This window comes from Aquarana catesbeiana, linkage group LG05 (genome assembly GCF_042186555.1).
Source record: "Aquarana catesbeiana isolate 2022-GZ linkage group LG05, ASM4218655v1, whole genome shotgun sequence".
NCBI lineage: Eukaryota > Metazoa > Chordata > Amphibia > Anura > Ranidae > Aquarana > Aquarana catesbeiana.
Window position 1 is genome coordinate 396,735,146 of NC_133328.1, and position 18,028 is coordinate 396,753,173.

The 18,028-nt window shown below is 44.5% G+C and overlaps 1 protein-coding gene across 1 annotated transcript in view; it reads left to right on the forward strand.

Annotated features, from left to right (window-relative positions):
• The first annotated feature begins 404 nt into the window (after nucleotides 1-404).
• Nucleotides 405-18,028, forward strand: part of GMPR (guanosine monophosphate reductase) — a 143,111-nt gene continuing 125,487 nt past the window's right edge. Inside the window, exons 1-2 of the mRNA XM_073631101.1 lie at nucleotides 405-981; nucleotides 12,121-12,240. Of these exons, the coding sequence (XP_073487202.1) occupies nucleotides 895-981; nucleotides 12,121-12,240 (207 nt within the window). The 5' untranslated portion in view covers nucleotides 405-894. The remainder of the gene's footprint in view (nucleotides 982-12,120; nucleotides 12,241-18,028) is intronic.

The following is an 18,028-nucleotide window of genomic DNA, read 5'->3' on the forward strand; positions in this document are numbered from 1 at the left end:
GAAAATTTTCTAACACGTTGTGCATTTTCTAAAGAATATATACAGATGAAGACAGCAGATGTACATGTAAAACTTATGTAGGGAGATTTGTTTCATCTCTGTGTATCATCTGAGGCTGTTCACTTCACTGGGTATATGTGAGGGTTTACATCCACTTTAACCATTTGTGCAATAACATTTGATGGGCACAAAGTGGATTTATATTCTTTTTGACTATTGTGGAATATATTTAGATTAAATTTGGTGATCTGTGTTTGGCTTTAATTAAACAGTACATACAGCAGTTCAGAGGCTTTCTTTGACCTGCTTTGCGCTGCACTGGGTTTCTTTGAACGCAGCATGCCCTATTAAGGTGCATTTGAACTGCAGGCAAAGCAAACACAGCCTTCTCTTGGCAAACAATGCATACTGTATTTGAATGAAGCTGGTTGCGTTCAGATAGAAAACACAGTGATTGACTAGAACGCTCATCAACATGAACCCTTAAGGGTTTTTTTCTGCCCGGCATGCATTCATTCACGGCTCTGTTGTGCAGGAAGGAGAGTTACAGACTACCTCCAGAGACACTAAGCTGGCTGCTGGATCCTGTCAGTGCAGTTCTGTCATTTGATTGTGCTGTGAGTGTGTTATTCCACTCACACACTGGCAACCGCCTGAACAGAAGGGAAAGACTAGAGTCCTGCTGCTGTGCTCTACAAAAGCACTTTCTAAAAACAGCACTTGCCTAATAAAGATATGGGGCTTGTGCGTTCACCGCTGGCTTTTCCTACACTATAAATACTCTTGCCGAAGAACATTCAGGCTTTGCTCGTTCAAGATTGGGATCTGGTACATACACTGTAACAATAACAGGATCTCTGCAGTACAGGACAGAAAGATCAGTTTAATCCAAAAATGCCAAGGGTGGATGCAGACCTCAAACTGGACTTCAAAGATGTCCTTCTCAGACCAAAGAGGAGTAGCCTTAAAAGCAGATCAGAGGTGAGTGCTATTCTGTTATTTCATATTTATTTGTAACGCTTCCCCAACCCTTCACTGCTAATCTTTTGGAACTTCTGATGATTGACAGAACTAATCTGACCCAGTGCTCAATAGATAAGCAAATTCACATTTTACATATACTATAATAATTCTTTTGCAGGTTCAAATGTTTCCAATTTTTAATCTAGTTCTGGCCTCTGTCACACTAGCAATGGCATGCGTGCGTTTATAGAACATTTCAGAACACATATGAATGCATGTAATGATTTTAAATGGTATAATTCACACTGTGTGTCTACCTGTGTTTAGGTGCAGGAGGCTAGACTGTAAAGTTTTTATGCAAAAATAACACATGAAGTTAGACACCAGTAGCATTGCAGGTCTTTGGATTTGTAGCATAGCCCCAAGTCAGTGCTATATGGGGCAAACTGGAGTGTATCAGAAGAGGTTGACCGTAGGCTGGCTGGGCAGTACAGGGAGTAAGAATAAGACTGTGCTAAAATGCAGCCAGACTCTCACCTTGTGGTGCTCATTAATTCACCTTGGCAGCAAAGAATACAGTAACTCATAGCTCCGGTTAGAGGTGGATTATTCTGGGAAGGACATTGTAAATGCTAGGCTTATAGTACCTACAACACAAATGACAAAGACGGCAAAGGTCCTATTCAAGAATTCTCCAAGCACTTTGTTCTACCTGCTGGACACACAACTCCAGTTACATTCAGTCTAGGGAGGGATTAACCTATACACTACTGAGTGATCTAATTACTGTACATTTAATATACAAATCTAGTGAATGTAGCTAGCTATCTTTTATCATTTAGTTATTCTCCTGATAAAAATTGCAATCCATATTTTTTGTGAATAGGGTAGATTTCAATATTTTTGTTTTTAGTTTTCTGATGTTTGAAAATCATCTATTAGATTGTAAGCTCTTATGAGCAGGGCCCTAATAACCCTTTTGGATTTTATTGTATTGTAACTGTACTGTTTCCCTTTACATTGTAAAGCACTATATAAATCCTGTATAATAATAATAATAAAAAGGTGTGGCCTCTGGCCTGCACATGTTACTATCAGTTTGGAGAGCTGCTTTTACATTACACTGCAGTGAGAAGTCACCTTCAAGGCTTTCATGCAGCAGATGCTTTCACTATAATGGGTGGGTGTCTCCCACTGACAAAGTGCCTTTCTGGGAAACTGCTCTGTCATAACAACTTCAGGAATTATTTGTAGCTGGCATAGGTAATTCAAGGTAATACAATTTGACTCCCCCCAATGACTGTTGACTATGAAACAAACTGATAATTCACATGATAGCCATATCTGTGAGCACTGCTGGAAAATAGCACTGCATTGCAGGCTGCATCTGCATTCTGCAAGCACATTAGAGGGATGGGCCTCGATCGTTCCTGCTAATGTCTCTATCATTTTTCCTGCAAATGTGCACAAGACAGGGCAGGGGTGGATAGCCATTTTCGTTATGTCTTAGGGCTCGTTCAGACCAAGTGTGATAATGCATTGACAACAATTATTTTTTATGTTCACACCATATTGCTTTGAAGAGATGCGCTGCTTAAATCGATAGTAAACTGTATTTTTTTTTAACCCAGTAAGACAATGGCATAATGTGCTAGTATGCATTGCATACTAGTACATTATGTAAGACTTACCTTAGAATGAAGACTTCCAGCGGTGTGCTGTCACCGCTGAAGGGGCTTCCATCTTCACCCAGTCTTCCTTCCGTGTTCGCTTCCTCCAGCTGTCTAAATGGCCATGCCGTGATGGCAGCACGGCAGGGACGTGCAGTCAGGGGAGGCAGGTGAGACAGAGCCTAACCTGCCATGAACATAAAAAAAGTAAATGCCAAAAAAAAAAAAAAAAAAGATTGAGCTTCGAGGGTCGTAGCTCGGTGACCGGGGTCACAAAGACCGCAAATTTGGGGGTGGAGGGGGGGGTGTATGTAGCTAAAGTCCTACCCCACCACTTGTCAAAATTTTGGGTGGAGATACTGGGCTTCTTGTGAAGCCTGTCAGAAGCTACACACAGAGTGGCCAGTTTAAATACAAGCTGTTACACTCTGTTTGCAGCAGACTGAGAGGATGAGCTCACAGTGCCTCTCACTTCTTGTCAGAGGCACTAAGCTCAATGGACAACTTGGAGTCTTGGACCAATGGTAAAGCACCATTGGAACAAGCTGTCAAATAAAAATGCTGCAGTGAAGGCTACCCTCTCACTGCAGTGTCATAGAAGGGGGCATGTGTCTAAAAGAAACATGCTCCCTTCCATTCCAGCCCTCTTTTACTGGTTTGAAATAGGAAAAAGCATGGGTTTATGGGTATAAGATTTACCCATAATCCCATGTTTTTCTCACACAGTTAAGAGGGAGAATGAGAATCTGCTGCCTGCTGAAAAGGTACTGTTTTAATCAAGCTACATCATATATTATTATGCTATTTATTTATCTATTTACTGTGAAATTACTGGTTTGAAGTTAAAACTTCAAACTTCAGTAATTTGTCTGTTAAGCCACCTGCTTGAGTACAATTTTTGAAAACATAGTAAATTACTATAAAAACAATATATATTAATTATTTGTATATTACTTATGGTAATTAACCCCTTGCCACCCAGGCCAATTCTGAGACTTCTCTCCTACATGTAAATATCATCATTTGTTTGCTAGAAAATTACTTAGAACCCCAAACATTATATATATATTTTTAGCAGACACCCTAGGGAATAAATTGGTGGTCATTGCAACTTTTTATGTTACACGGTATTTGCGCAGCAATTTTTGAAACATGTTTTTTTTGGAAAAAAACAGTTTCATAAATATAAAAAAAAAACCCATTAAAGTTAGCTCGATTTTTTTTTTTGTATAATGTGAAAGATGATGTTACGCCAAGTAAATAGATACCTAACATGTCACGCTTTATAATTGCGCACACTCGTGGAATGGCGCCAAACTCCAGTACTTAAAAATCTCTATAGGCGACGCTTTAAAAGTTTTTACAGGTTACATGTTTAGAGTAACAGAGGAGGTCTAGTGCTAGAATTATTGCTCTTGTTCTAACATTTTGCAGTGTATGTAACCTGTGTGTATCTGGCTCTGATACTAGCCAGTGCCTCACTAGCCAATGTCCTCACCACACATCTGTGTGGCATGGATATGCCGTCCCTTCAAGAGCACATGCGCCAGTGATGTCACCAACTGCATGCAGTGTGAATATCTCCTAAACCATGCAGGTTTAGGAGATATCCACTGTACCGACAGGTTAGCCTTATTATAGGCTTAACTGTAGGTGCAAGATAAAAAAAAGGCTTTACTTCCACTCAATGGCGACCCTAGGGGGGGGGCAGAGGGGGCCCTGACCCCCCAACATTATGCTGGGCCCCACCATGTGCCCCCCCCCCCCCCCCCAAAAAAAAACATTTTTTTTTTTTTACATACGTGCAGGAGCAGTCGGCTGCGGAATGGCTGCATGCATTGGGAATATCTCCTAAACAAGTTTAAGAGATATTCAATGTACCTACATATGAGCCTTATTCTAGCCGTATTCTAGGACTGTGGCTTTACAAATGTGCTAAAATGCTGATTGCAAAAATACTGTTACTATTATTGCAAAAAACTTTCTAGGAACACTTAGCTTCTGTGCATCATAAGAAATATGCAGAGTTGTACCTAATAAGGGTACATACACAGCAGAGTTTGAACTACATATGAGTTTTTTTGCATTATGCTTGTAGGTGGGTTGCAGTGTGATACGAGTCAATAATTCAGATGTAATTCAGATGCGCTGTACCTGAACAAGGTCTAAATCCTTTTGTTGAATTAGGGCCCACTCCTCCTGCCTGTAGAGCTCTGCTGCCTTAACTTGAGGATCAGGACTTGACTTTCCAATGGCACACAAGGCAGTGGGTGCCAGCAAGACAGCCACAACCGCTATGTCTTCCAAGCTAATCCACGTCTTCTCCCGGGCGCTCCACCGAGAAACGGGACAGGGGGTCAGCATGTATGTTGAGCTAACCCAGCTGATAGTGTATCTTGAGTTTAAACCATGCCAGGCATGCTGCCCACCTTTGCTCCAGTGCACCCAACTTAGTGGTCACTAGGTATTCCAAAGAGTTATAAACCTTTCAGTGATAGCCCAGACCAGGCAAGTAATTTAAGTTTGTAGTTGTGGGGATTATTTTTGGTGGACCATAGGCTCCTTCTGGTATAGGCAATCACTCTCTCTTGTCCATCTTGCACCTGGGCCAGCACAGCCCCTAGACCCTGGAGTCTCCCATTCGTGTATACCCGGAATGGCTGGCCTAGGCTAGCAATGGGGCCGAAGTCAGTCTCTATTTAAGCGCTTCAAACGTCTTTTGTTTTTATTGTCCATGTCATTGAGCTTGGTTTGAAGATGAGGATTTTGGGTACTGTGCCCACACAATAGATGGGTAAGTGGAGTGGTGATCTGGGTGAATTTTGGGATGAACCGTCAGTAGTAACTCAACAGACCCAGGAAGAAGCACAACTCTGTGATGGTTTTGGGAGGTTGCCAACTTTGGACAGTTTGTCCTTTACCTGGGTCTGGGGACACGCCTCCAGCTTCGACCACATGCCCCAAGTACTGGATTTTCTGCAGCTTTAGGCAACATTTGCTGGGTTTAAGTTTCAGACCATATTGCGCTAAAGGGGAGAACACCCAGTCCAGATGTTGCACATGTTCCTCAAATGTCTTTGAGAAGATGATAATGTCATCGAGGTACACTAATACAGTCTTAAAGTTGAAATCCCTGAGACAGCTTTCCATTAGGTGCTGGAAGGTGATAGAGGCATTACTGAGGCCAAAGGGCATACAGTTGAACTTGAAGAGGCTCAGGGGTGTGATAAAGATGGTCTTGGTCTCATACAATCCAGAGAAGAGAAGAAATTGGTTTGCCCAAGGGCCATAAGTGATTTTTCAACCCACAGGAGGGGGTTAACAACCCTGTGGGTGAATGCGTTCAGTTTGTGATAGTCCACACAGAATCGTAGACTGCTATCTTTCTTGCACACTGACACAATAGAGGCAGCTGATGGGATGTGACTTTCCCAGATCACTCCACCTTGCAGCATGTTGTGAAGCAACTCTTTAATCTCTTGGTACAGTGCTGTAAGAATGTGGTGGTATTGCTCACAGATGAACGGTGTCCCCCCGTATTAATTGGGATAGTCAATGGCTTCTGTGATTCTGTAATCTTCAGGGCCGGTGGCATACACCAACAAGTGCTTTTTCAGTAGCTGATGGAGCAGTCTCTGCTGCGGCAAGGAAAAGTCCTTAAAAGTAATATCCAGCTGCTCCAGAAGGGACTTGGATATTGGATCTCATTGCAAGAAGCCATGGCCACCTGTAAGGGGGTACTGTCAGGGCTAGGCTCAGCCCTTCCTTTTCTGAGCAGGCCGTTCAGCTGTCGGTTAATTGCCAGCTCCAATCTTTCCACAGTGACTCACCTGGTGATGATATCCTGTTCGTCAGTCCTGCTGGTTACATAAGCCGCTCAGTCCAGATCATCTCTGCCTTCGCCTTGGTCAAACATATCAAGAGATGATCTCCTGTGTTCCCGTTAAAGACTTGCTTGGCTGACATCCCTTCTGGTTCCTGATCCTGCTTGCTGTTCCACTACGCTGATTCTCCGGTTTCCTGATCTCCTGATCTGTTCCTGAGTCGCTCACCTGGTTTTTCCCACTGTGGCCGCTCCTGTACAACCTGTGTTGCAGGCCATCCCTGCTGCTGCTCCAGCCTCTGTGCAGGCACCCGCCTCAAGTATTACCTTACCTTCCCCAGTGATTTGGGGGCGATCCAGTTCAAAGCAGAGGGTTTCTCAACCAGGTTGAAATATACTTTGAGATTCTGCCCCAGGTCTTTCCCACGGACAGAAGCAAAGTAGGTTTTGTGATATCTTTGCTTTCTGAGAGAGCCTTGGCCTGGGCAAACCCTCTATGGGAGATGCAAAAACCCATTGTCCTGAGTTACCCAGAGTTTGTGGCTTCCTTTAAAAGGGTATTTGACGTTCTACTTCTGCTGCCAAAAGCCTCATGTCCATCAAACAGGGTGGAGAACTGCTGATGATTATGCCATTGACTTCTTGACTCTGGCAGCAGAGGTTGCGTGGAACAATGAGGCCCTCGTGGCTGCTTTGCAGTCCCACCCTTGCCTCCCTCACCTCCCATGCTTCCTTGTACTGAGTCAGTCAGTGAAGTGGAACCAATGCAGTTGGGCTTCACACGTCTCTCTGCAGATGAGAGGGCCTTTAGGAGGAGGGAGAGATTGTGCCTTTATTGTGGCCAGGCAGGTCACTTTTTGAAGTCTTGTCCTACCCGTCCAGGGAAGGCCCAAATCTTGAGGTCCTGTAGGAAACAGACCTTAAGTGGCGTTGTTTTGTTCCCAGCTATCCAGAAGGATAAGCCCTTGATTCCAGTTACCCTTTCTTGGTCTGAGTCGTCCGTCGAGATACAGGCTCTAATCAACTCTGGGGCTGCAGGCCTGTTCATTGATGCTGCCTTTGTATCTAAGCACTCGATTCTGCTGCAGCTTCGTGCCACTCGCCATTGAGGCTCTTGACAGGAGACCTCTACAGCCTGCCCATGTGACTCATGAGACTGCTCTGTTGTCCATGGCCGTAGGGGCTCTTCATCATGAGATAATCCAATTCCAAGTAATTTCCTCACCTAAGTTTCCGGTGGTTATTGGTTATCCTTGGGTACAGAGGCATAACCCCTCTTTTGATTGGCTTCGTGCTGAGGTTCTTTCCAGGTCGCCACAATGCAGCAAGACCTGTTTTCAGAATGTAGCTAAGGTCCTGTGCACCTCTTCACTCTCCTCCCTGTGGGAGGAGTACCGCGATTTTAGCGATATCTTTGACAAAGGTCAAGCCGGTTGTTTGCCTCCACACTGGTCGTATGATTGCGCAATTAACCTTCAACCTGGTGCCATACCCCCTCATGGCCTGGTTCACCCTTTGCCAATCTCGGAGGACAAGGCCATGAAGGAGTATGTTGCAAAGGCACTTTCTCGAGGATTCATCCGCAAGTCCTCGTCTCTTGACGATGCTGGTTTCTTCTTTGTGAAGAAGAAGAGAGGTGAACTGAGGCCTTGTGATGATTATAGGAGCCTCAATTGTTTCACATTTAAGAAAGCTTTTCCAATTCTGTTGATTACGGAGTTACTTGACCGCTTCAAGGGAGCAACAGTTTTCACAAAGCTTGATTTGAGAGGGGCATACAGAGGATCAAGGAGGGCGATGAATGGAAAACTGCCTTTAATACCAGAACAGGCCATTATGAGTACCCCGTAATGCCATTTTGCCTTTGCAACGCTCCGGCAGTTTTCCAGGAATTTATTAACGATGTCCACCTGCAGCATGTGTAGTGGTTTATCGTGACGATATCCTCAAATTTTCCAGAGAGCCACCACACAGATGTCTGTCATGTGCTTCAGAGGCTGAGAGAAAGCAATCTGTATTGCAAATTGGAGAATTGCAAGTTCCATCATGAACAGGTTAAATTCCTGGGTTATGTCATTTCCACTGCTGGATTTTCGATGGACCCAGAGAAACTTTCAGCAGTCCTAGAGTGGCCCTGACTACAGTGGTTACCGTTAAAGACTTGCTTGGCTGACATCCCTTCTGGTTCCTGATCCTGCTTGCTGTTCCACTATACGATATGCCGGTTTCCTGATCTGTTCTGAAGTACACTGATCCATGGCTCCCTGACGTCCTGGCTTGTCTGACTATCCATTCCGGTTTTGGAACCCTGGCTATGTTTTGACTACGTTTGCTCCATTTACCTTTTTTCATGGTTTCTGACATGTACATACCGCCTCAAACCCTGGCTGGGCCATTGAGATGCAATGGCAAGGCACAGCATATATGTTGGCCAATGCAACATGGGCTGGGTAGGGCATTGTTTCCAGATTGATGAGCTGTACCAACACCCTTCTGTGGTGGACCTTACTCAGGGTATGGCCCACCAATTATTCTTCTGGCATCACAGGGTCATTGTGGAGCTCTACCATAATGGTAACTTCTTGTGGGCCCCTACTGGCAGGGACCAGACCACCACCTGTAGCAGTGCCATTATTCATTTTTGCTTTTGGGAAGTGCAGACCACCTCACTTGCTCAGGCTGTTTCTTGGTGGCTCTGCTCTGCACTGTGCCTCAACAGCTTGCAGTACTCTGAGCTACGTTGCTCGCAGGCCACAGCTGCAAGCCTGCCAGCCCAAATGTTCATATTTAGCTAACAAGAGGGGCAGGTTCAAGTCGTTCATGCCCAGTACCACAGGTACTGCAGAGTTAACTAGGCTGCGGGTCACAACTACTCTGACCCGTCCCACCACTTGGTCCTCGATTTGAATCTTCACCCAAGTGATACCTTCAACCAATATATAGGCCCTCTAAAAGACAGCCAGCAAGGCTCCAGCTGTTTCTGGGCTCCAAACTTTTGTATATAGAAGTTTTATTCCATTAAGGTTACCTCTGACCCAGTATCAATCAGACATGGTTGAGTAGGGTTGAAACCACTGGACTAGTAGCCACCATCCCTTCAGACCTTTTGGGACATTATGTAGCCTGTCCCAGAAGTCATCCCTCTCCCCTGGGAGTTAATAGTTTAACGACGGCCTAGGAGGATTCCTTGATCTAGACCGCCCACAGTTCTTGTATATGTGTCCATACCATCCACACTTCCAGCATTTCATATCTTCTTTTAGGTCCTTGCACAAACGGTTCTTGCCCCTCTGGTGTTGGGGTAAGTCTTTCTTGAGCCAGCTTTGTCAGTGCCATTTGCATGGCCGACAGGGGTGCTAGGGCCTCCTACTTGAGGTACGCAGTTTCAAATTTCTGGGTGACCACCACTGTTGTGTCTGCTTCTTCTTGTTCCCCTGCAATCGCATTCACCATTGCATCATGAAAGGGTGGATTGCGCTTTAATTTTTTCCTGGAGACCCCCCTGGAATGGACCTGCCTTCAGGCCATTGATGAATTGATCCCTTAGTATGTGGTCTAAATCGGTAGATTGCACACAGCCTCAAACATCCCTCTTTTCCAGGCACCTCCACAGGTTCTGCAGGGCCACTGCATATGGCGAGCATTGGCCTTCAAAGCATTAATGGCCAGCTCCACCACCAGCTGTGCCGAGACCTGGTACAGGTGCATGGCAATCTCCAGTCTCTCCTCCCATTCTGCTACTTCTCAGCATCATTGTCCCTTACTTGTTTGGAGAGTTCCTTGGTCTTCATGACAGTGTTTGGTTAGTGGTGCCTCTTGCTTAGGTGTTGCAGCCTCTGGGGCCTTCCAAAAAGGTGTGTATATGTAATGACAGATCATGTGACACTTATATTGCACACAGGTGGACATCATTTCACTAATTATGTGACTTCAGAAGGTAATTGGTTGCACCAGAGCTTTTTATGGGCTTCATAACAAAGGGGGTGAATACATACGCACATGCCAATTATCATTTTTTTATTTCGGAAAAATTGTTTTATGTATATATTTTTTTAATTTTACTTCCCCAACTTAGACTATTGTGTTCCGATCCATCACATATAATTCAGATTAAAATAAACATTGAACCAAAGGCTGTAATGTAACAAAATAGGTAAAAAGCCAAGGGGGTGAATACTTTTGCAAGGCACTGTAAATAATAAATTATTATCTTATAACACATAGAATAATAATGTATGATTTAGCTTGATTATAACAGTACCTTTTCAACAGCAGCAGATTCTCAGTCTCACTCTTAACTATGTGAGAAAAACATGGGATTGTGGGTAAATCTTATACCAATAAACCCATGTTTTTTCCTTCTAGTTAAGAGGGCTGGGCTGAAAGGGAGCATTTGTCTTTTAATCACATGCCCCTTCTATGACACTGCAGTGAGAGGTGTGCCTCCATTGCAGGGTTTTTATTGGACAGCTGGGGCTAATGGTACTTTACCATTGGTCCATGACTCCAAGCTGTCCATTGAGCTCAGTGCCTCTGACAAGAAATGAGGAGAGGCACTGTGAGCTCAACCTTTCAAGCCGTGTACACATAAGCGGAATGTCCGACAGAAAAAGTCCGACGGAACCTTTTCATCGTATATTACGATCGTGTGTGTGCCACATCTGACTTTTTAAAAAAAAAATTCTGACGGACCTAGAAATAGAACATGTTTTAAAAATTTCCGACGGAACCAATTCCTATCGGGAAAACCGCTCATCTGTATACTGTTCCGACGGACCAAAAACGACGCATGCTCTGAAGCAAGTACGAGACGGAAGCTATTGGCTACTGGCAATTGAACTTCCTTTTTCTAGTCCCATCGTACATGCTGTACGTCACCGCCTTCTGGACGGTCAGACTTTGGTCGGACTTTGGTTTCACCATGTGTAGGCAAGACCGCTTGAATGGAAACCTTCGGAGTTTATTCCGACGGCAAAACCGGTCGTGTGTGCGCGGCATAAGTCTGCTGCAAACACAGTGTGCCAGCTTGTATTTAAACTGGCCGCTCTGTATCTAGCTTCTGACAAGCTGCGCAAGGAGCCCGTGTCTCCGGAACCATAGGTCGTAAGAACCCCAAATTTTTACCAGTGGTGGGGTAGGACTTACTACAAATTTGGGTTCTCTGGCCCCCGAAGCTTGAATTTTTTTTTTTAATGTTCATGTTCATGCTCTGCCTCAACTGCCTCCCCTGACAGCACGTCCCTCGTGTAGAGCCTCCTTACAGCAGTCCCCAGTGCTGAATTGACAGCTTATATTGCTGGCCAGTGGAGAATTGTCCCTTATATTGCTGGTCCTGCTGAAGTGACTCCTTAAGTGGTGCTCAGTGGTAAATGGTTTCCCTGCATTGGTGGTCAATAGCAAAGTGCTTGTTTGCAATGGTGTTTAGTGGTAATTGATGAAGTACTTCCTTGTGTTGGTGATCATTGTGGAAGTGCCCCCCTTGCACTGGAGGTCTGTGGGAACTAAAGAGGTCATTGATATCAGTAGTGACTTACATGAGAGATAAGAGGCCCCCCCTAATGTGCCACTGGATGTGGCTGTCTCTGAGTAAAACCAATGTAAGACTTATACAGGCACTGCTGGGCAGGAAATCATCACATAATTATGTAATTTTTTTTTTTACAGGTGGATTTGGTACGCACCTTCACATTTAGAAACTCCAAGCAAACCTATACTGGGATCCCGATAATTGCAGCCAATATGGATACTGTAGGAACATTTGAGATGGCCAGAACACTGAGCAAGGTCAGCATTAGTCATTTGTTTCTAAAGACTAAAAATGACTATGCATATGTTTCAGATATTTAGCCAGCTCAAGTAACCCTAATGTTTATCTAACACTTTACGTATACCAGCAGTATATTTTACGGGCCATACAAACAACCTCTAGACTGTGGAAGGGTCACTGAATTTCCTATTGTTTTTGACTCCACACTAGGAACAACATGGAAAATCTATCAATCAAAATTCAAATTGTGTTATTTAAATTAGTTGACCATGAGTTGTGATGCATATAGGCAATACAGGGAAGGCAGATAATTAAAAATAAACTCACCTCTATAAATACTCACCATCCATTTTGTAAGTGTGGATGCTGAGTGTTCTAGAAAGATCTGTAATCATTAGAACATTAGATGACTGATCCGGGGGGTTGCATCTGTTAACACCTATGCCTGAGCAGTCTGCTAATATCAATAACACAGAATGCTTTGCAGTGTCCACATTACCAAACCAGACATCTACAGATTGGGCATCCTCTGGCTAATGTCCTCTTTACAACATTTTCAGTCTTTTTCTGGAAATAAAAATCCAAAGAGCACAATTTTTGAAAAAAAAAATTTTTTTCTACTTTCTGTTTTAAAAGAAATCCAATCAAATCAAATTTAGGCCAGAATGTATTCTGCTACATGTCTTTGGTAAAAAAAAATCCTGATAAGTGTATGATAATTGGTTTGTGTGAAAGTTATAGTGTCTACAAGCTATGCTACGTGTCACTGAAAATTGATCAGTCCTGATGTACTGACAGCCTCAAATCTTGGGGCCCTAAAATGTCAGGACAGTACAAATACCCCCCAGATGCCCCCTTTTTGTAACGATGACAGTAGTAAGAGGCATTGTGAGCTTTTTGAAGTTTTGAAGAGGAAAATTAAGATTTTTTTTTTCTCCAAAATTATTGTCACAAGTTATTTCTCACACATGGCATAGGTAAACTTGCAATTACACCCAAAATATATTCTGCTACTCCTCCTGAGTATGGTGATAGCACATGTGTGAGACTTTTCCACAGCCCGGCCACATGCAGAGGCCCAACATGCAGGGAGCACCGTCAGGTGTTCTAGGAGCATAAATTACACATTTAGTTTCCTTACTACCTATCACATTTGTGAAGACCCTGGAGCAACATGACAATGGAATTACCCACAAATTTTGGAAAGCAAACACCCCAATGTATATTCTATGAGGCATAATAAGTCTTTTGAACGTGTCATTTTTTTCCACACGTTTTTGGAAAATGTGGAAAGAGAAGGATTTTTTTTTTTTTTTTTTACACAAAGTTGTCAATTTATAAGATATATCTAGCACATAGCATGTACATAACAAAAATTACACCCCATGTGTGAGACTTTTCCACAGTCTGGCCACATACAGAGGCCCAACATTCAAGTAGCACCGTCAGGCATTCTAAAGGCATACATTACACATTTCATTTCCTGACTACCTATCACATTTTTGAAGGCCCCTGAGCTTCTTTGTTAGGATTCTGTCCTCCTCAGTTTCCATTTCAGAGCCACTGCTTTGCACTGTTTCATACTCGCTATCCGAGTCTGACGGAGAGAGAGTTCTACTCTCGTCCGATATACTCTGGAGTATATGGAAAGCCTCCTCGCTGCTGAATAATATTTTAGCCATGTTGACAGACTACTGGGACAGATGTGACAGATGTGTCAGATGTGTGACAGATGTTGATCACTGGGACAGATGTGGCAGCTGATCATGGACAGATATGTGCAGATGTGCACTGGGACAGATCTGGCAGATGATCACAGACAGATGTGGCAGATGATCACAGACAGACGTGTGCAGATGTGCACTGGGACAGACGTGTGCAGATGTGCACTGGGACAGATGTGGCAGATGTTCACTGGGACTGATGTGCCAGATTTTCACTGAGACAGATGTGGCAGATGATCACGGACAGATGTGGTATGATGATCATAGACAGATGTGAACCAGATGTGCGCAGATGATCATGGACAGATGTGTCAGATGATTACGAACAGATGTGCGCAGATGATCACGGACAGATGTGACAGATGTTTACTGGGACAGATGTGGCAGATGATCACCAAGAGATGTGTGCCAGATGATCACTAGGACAGATGTGCGCAGATGTTTACTGGGATAGATGTTCACTGGGACAGACAATTTTACTGGGACAGATGCATGACAGCTGTTTTCACTGTGTGCGGACCCTGTGACAGGACACTGTAACAGGACACTCTTTTGGGGACATTAGCTGGGTGATCAGTGTGTAAAAAGCTGTATAAAAACAGCTCATGCACACTGATCCCCTCTCCTCACTGACAGGCTCTGTGTGAGGAGAAGGAGAACTGATCATCACCTGGCAAGGGCTCTCTATTTACATTACATGATGGCTGTGATTGGACACAGCCATCATGTGATCAGGAGGGCCAATCACAGAGCCCTCCTGCCAAACAGAGATGCGTTGTGTTTGGGGAACACAAGTGGATCGGGTTCCCGCTCCTTCTCAGGGACATTCAGGAACGTCCACTCAGAAGAATGAAAGGGTGGGAAGAAGTTAAAAGCAAGGAATAACATGAGGGGAATAGTATATCCAGGAAAGGAGAAAACTCTTAACTTCTAAGAGATATTTTAAAGTGGTTCCAAAGGCTGAACATTTTTTACCTTAATGCATTCTCTGCATTAAAGTGATTCTAAAGTCTCATTTTCTTTTAAATAAAGATTACAAACATGTTATTCTTACCTGCTCTGTTGCAGTGGATTTGCACAGAGCAGCCCAGATCCTCCTTGGGTGCCTCTTCTGTGCTCCTGGCCCCTCCCCTCTGTTGAGTGCCTCCACAGCAAGCAGCTTGCTATGGGGGCACCCAAGCGAGAGTTGGAGCTCTGTGTGTATATTCAGACATTGAGCTGCGGTTTGGCCCTGCCCAATGTCACTCCTGATTGGATAACTGACTTTGATTGACAGCAGCTGGAGCCAATGGCACCGCTGCTATGTCTCAGCCAATCAGGAGGGAGAGTCCCATATGGCTGAAACACTTGTGGACATCACTGGACAAAGATGGGCTCCGGTAAGTATTAGGGGGGCAGGAGGGGGGGGGGGGGGCTGCTGCACACAGAAGGCTTCTTATCCTAATGCATAGAATGCATTTAAAAAAACCTTTCTGCCTTTACAACCACTTTAAAGTAAAAAATGTCCCATTACATGTATCGCCCCTTGCATGGTCAGACAGTTTGCTCACCCATGGTTTGACCACACTGCTTGAAAAGAGATTTTTAATTGAAAGTAGGGGGTCTCTAGCAGCAGGGGGTTGCCCTGGAGACCAGCGCTGCCATTCACAATCAGATCACACAGCTTGTGGTGCTGTGTAAGTCCTCTCTGGCTGCTTGTAAATAAACAAGCCCCAGCAGGTTGATTGCACAGCACCACAGTGTAGAATTAACCTTTTTTTTAATCAATGAATGATCAGTGCTATCAGGATCTGTGCCTGTCCATTCATAATAGTAAAAGATCATGCAGCCTGAAAGTGCTATATGAGCTCTGTGTGGCTGCTTGTAGGGAAACATTCCCACGGCAGGTGGGTTACATAGCACTGCAGCACAAAGTTACCTTATACATGAATGAACAGGCAGTGGTTCTGAGCTGAGTCATACGTGGCACAAATCCTGACATTGTGAATCATTCATTCATAAAAAATATCACTGAATCCTATGGTGTTATGTGATCCACCTGCCAGGGCTGTGTTTGTTTACAAGCAGTTGCAGATAGTGCATACTATACAGTGGGCATAGAAAAGAATCACCCCCCCCTTTAAAATAATCACATTTTGTTGCTTTGCCTTCTGAAATGAAGACAGATACAGTTTTTGTTTTATCCAGCTTTATTTACTCAGTGCAACTTATAACATCAGTGTGAAAGACATAACACCAACATGTAAAAATAAAAATAAAATCAAAAACAGAATCACTGAGTTGGAAAAAGGATCGCCCCCCTTATGTCAGTATTTTGTTGGACCACATTTTTCTTTAATTACAGCCTTTAGTCTGTTGAGATATGTCTCTACTAACTTTGCACATCCAGACTTTGCAATATTTCCCCACTCTTCTTTGCAGAACTGGTCAAGATCAGTTATATTTTGATGGTGATTGTTTGTGGACCACTATAAATGCACCTTGAAGATTGGGCCACATTATGGTCAGATGAGACAAAAATTTAATCATTTGGCCTCAAGACCAAACTATATGTCTGGCGGAAATCCGATACAGCTCACCATCCAAATAACACCGTTCCTGTAGTAAAGTAGGTGGTAATATCTTGTTATGGGGGTGTTTCTCTGCAGCAGGGACTGCGGCATTTGTCAGGATAGAAGAAAAATGGATGGGGCAAAATATCATCAAATTCTTGAGGAAAATCTGCTGCCCTCTGCCAGAAAGTTTTCAATGGGAAGAAGGTTTACCTTCCAACATGACAATGACAAAAAAGCACACAGCAAAAATGACCATACAGTGGTTGAAGGAGAAAAAGGAGAATGTCCTTGCATGGCTTAGATCCCAGACTTAACCAGTTGCCGACCGCCGCACGACGATGTACGTCCTCAGAGCGGCACGGGCAGGCAAAAGGACTTACAGGTACGTCCTTGCCTGCCCGCGGGTGGGGGATCCGATCGGACCCCCCCGGTGCCTGCGGCGGTCGGCAAATCCTCCCCGGCGATCGGTGGTGAGGGGGAGGCCATCCATTCGTGGCCCCCCCTAGCAATCGCTCCCAGCCAATGGGATCATTTCCCTGCCTCTGTATTGTACACAGAGGCAGAGGAAATTATGTAATCTCTCCTCGGCTCGGTATTTTCCGTTCCGGCGCCGAGGAGAGAAGACTGTAATGTGAGTGCACAACACACACACACACAGTAGAACATGCCAGGCACACAAAACACCCTGATCCCCCCCCCCCCGATCGCCCCCCGAACCCCCCCCCAATCACCCCCCCCTGTCACAAACTGACACCGAGCAGGTTTTTTTTTTTTTTTTCTGATTACTGTATTGGTGTCAGTTTGTGACAGTTACAGTGTTAGGACAGTTAGGGTTAGCCCCCTTTAGGTCTAGGATACCCCCCTAACCCCCCCTAATAAAGTTTTAACCCCTTGATCACCCCCTGTCACCAGTGTCGCTAAGCGATCATTTTTCTGATCGCTGTATTAGTGTCGCTGGTGACGCTAGTTAGGGAAGTAAATATTTAGGTTCGCCGTCAGCGTTTTATAGCGACAGGGACCCCCATATACTACCTAATAAATGTTTTAACCCCTTGATTGCCCCCTAGTTAACCCTTTCACCACTGATCACCGTATAACCGTTGCGGGTGACGCTGGTTAGTTAGTTTATTTTTTATAGTGTCAGGGCACCCGCCGTTTATTACCGAATAAAGGTTTAGCCCCCTGATCGCTCGGCGGTGATATGCGTCGCCCCAGGCAGCGTCAGATTAGCGCCAGTACCGCTAACACCCACGCACGCAGCATACGCCTCCCTTAGTGGTATAGTATCTGAACACATCAATATCTGATCCGATCAGATCTATACTAGCGTCCCCAGCAGTTTAGGGTTCCCAAAAACGCAGTGTTAGCGGGATCAGCCCAGATACCTGCTAGCACCTGCGTTTTGCCCCTCCGCCCTGGCCCAGCCCAGCCCACCCAAGTGCAGTATCGATCAATCACTGTCACTTACAAAACACTAAACGCATAACTGCAGCGTTCGCAGAGTCAGGCCTGAGCCCTGCGATCGC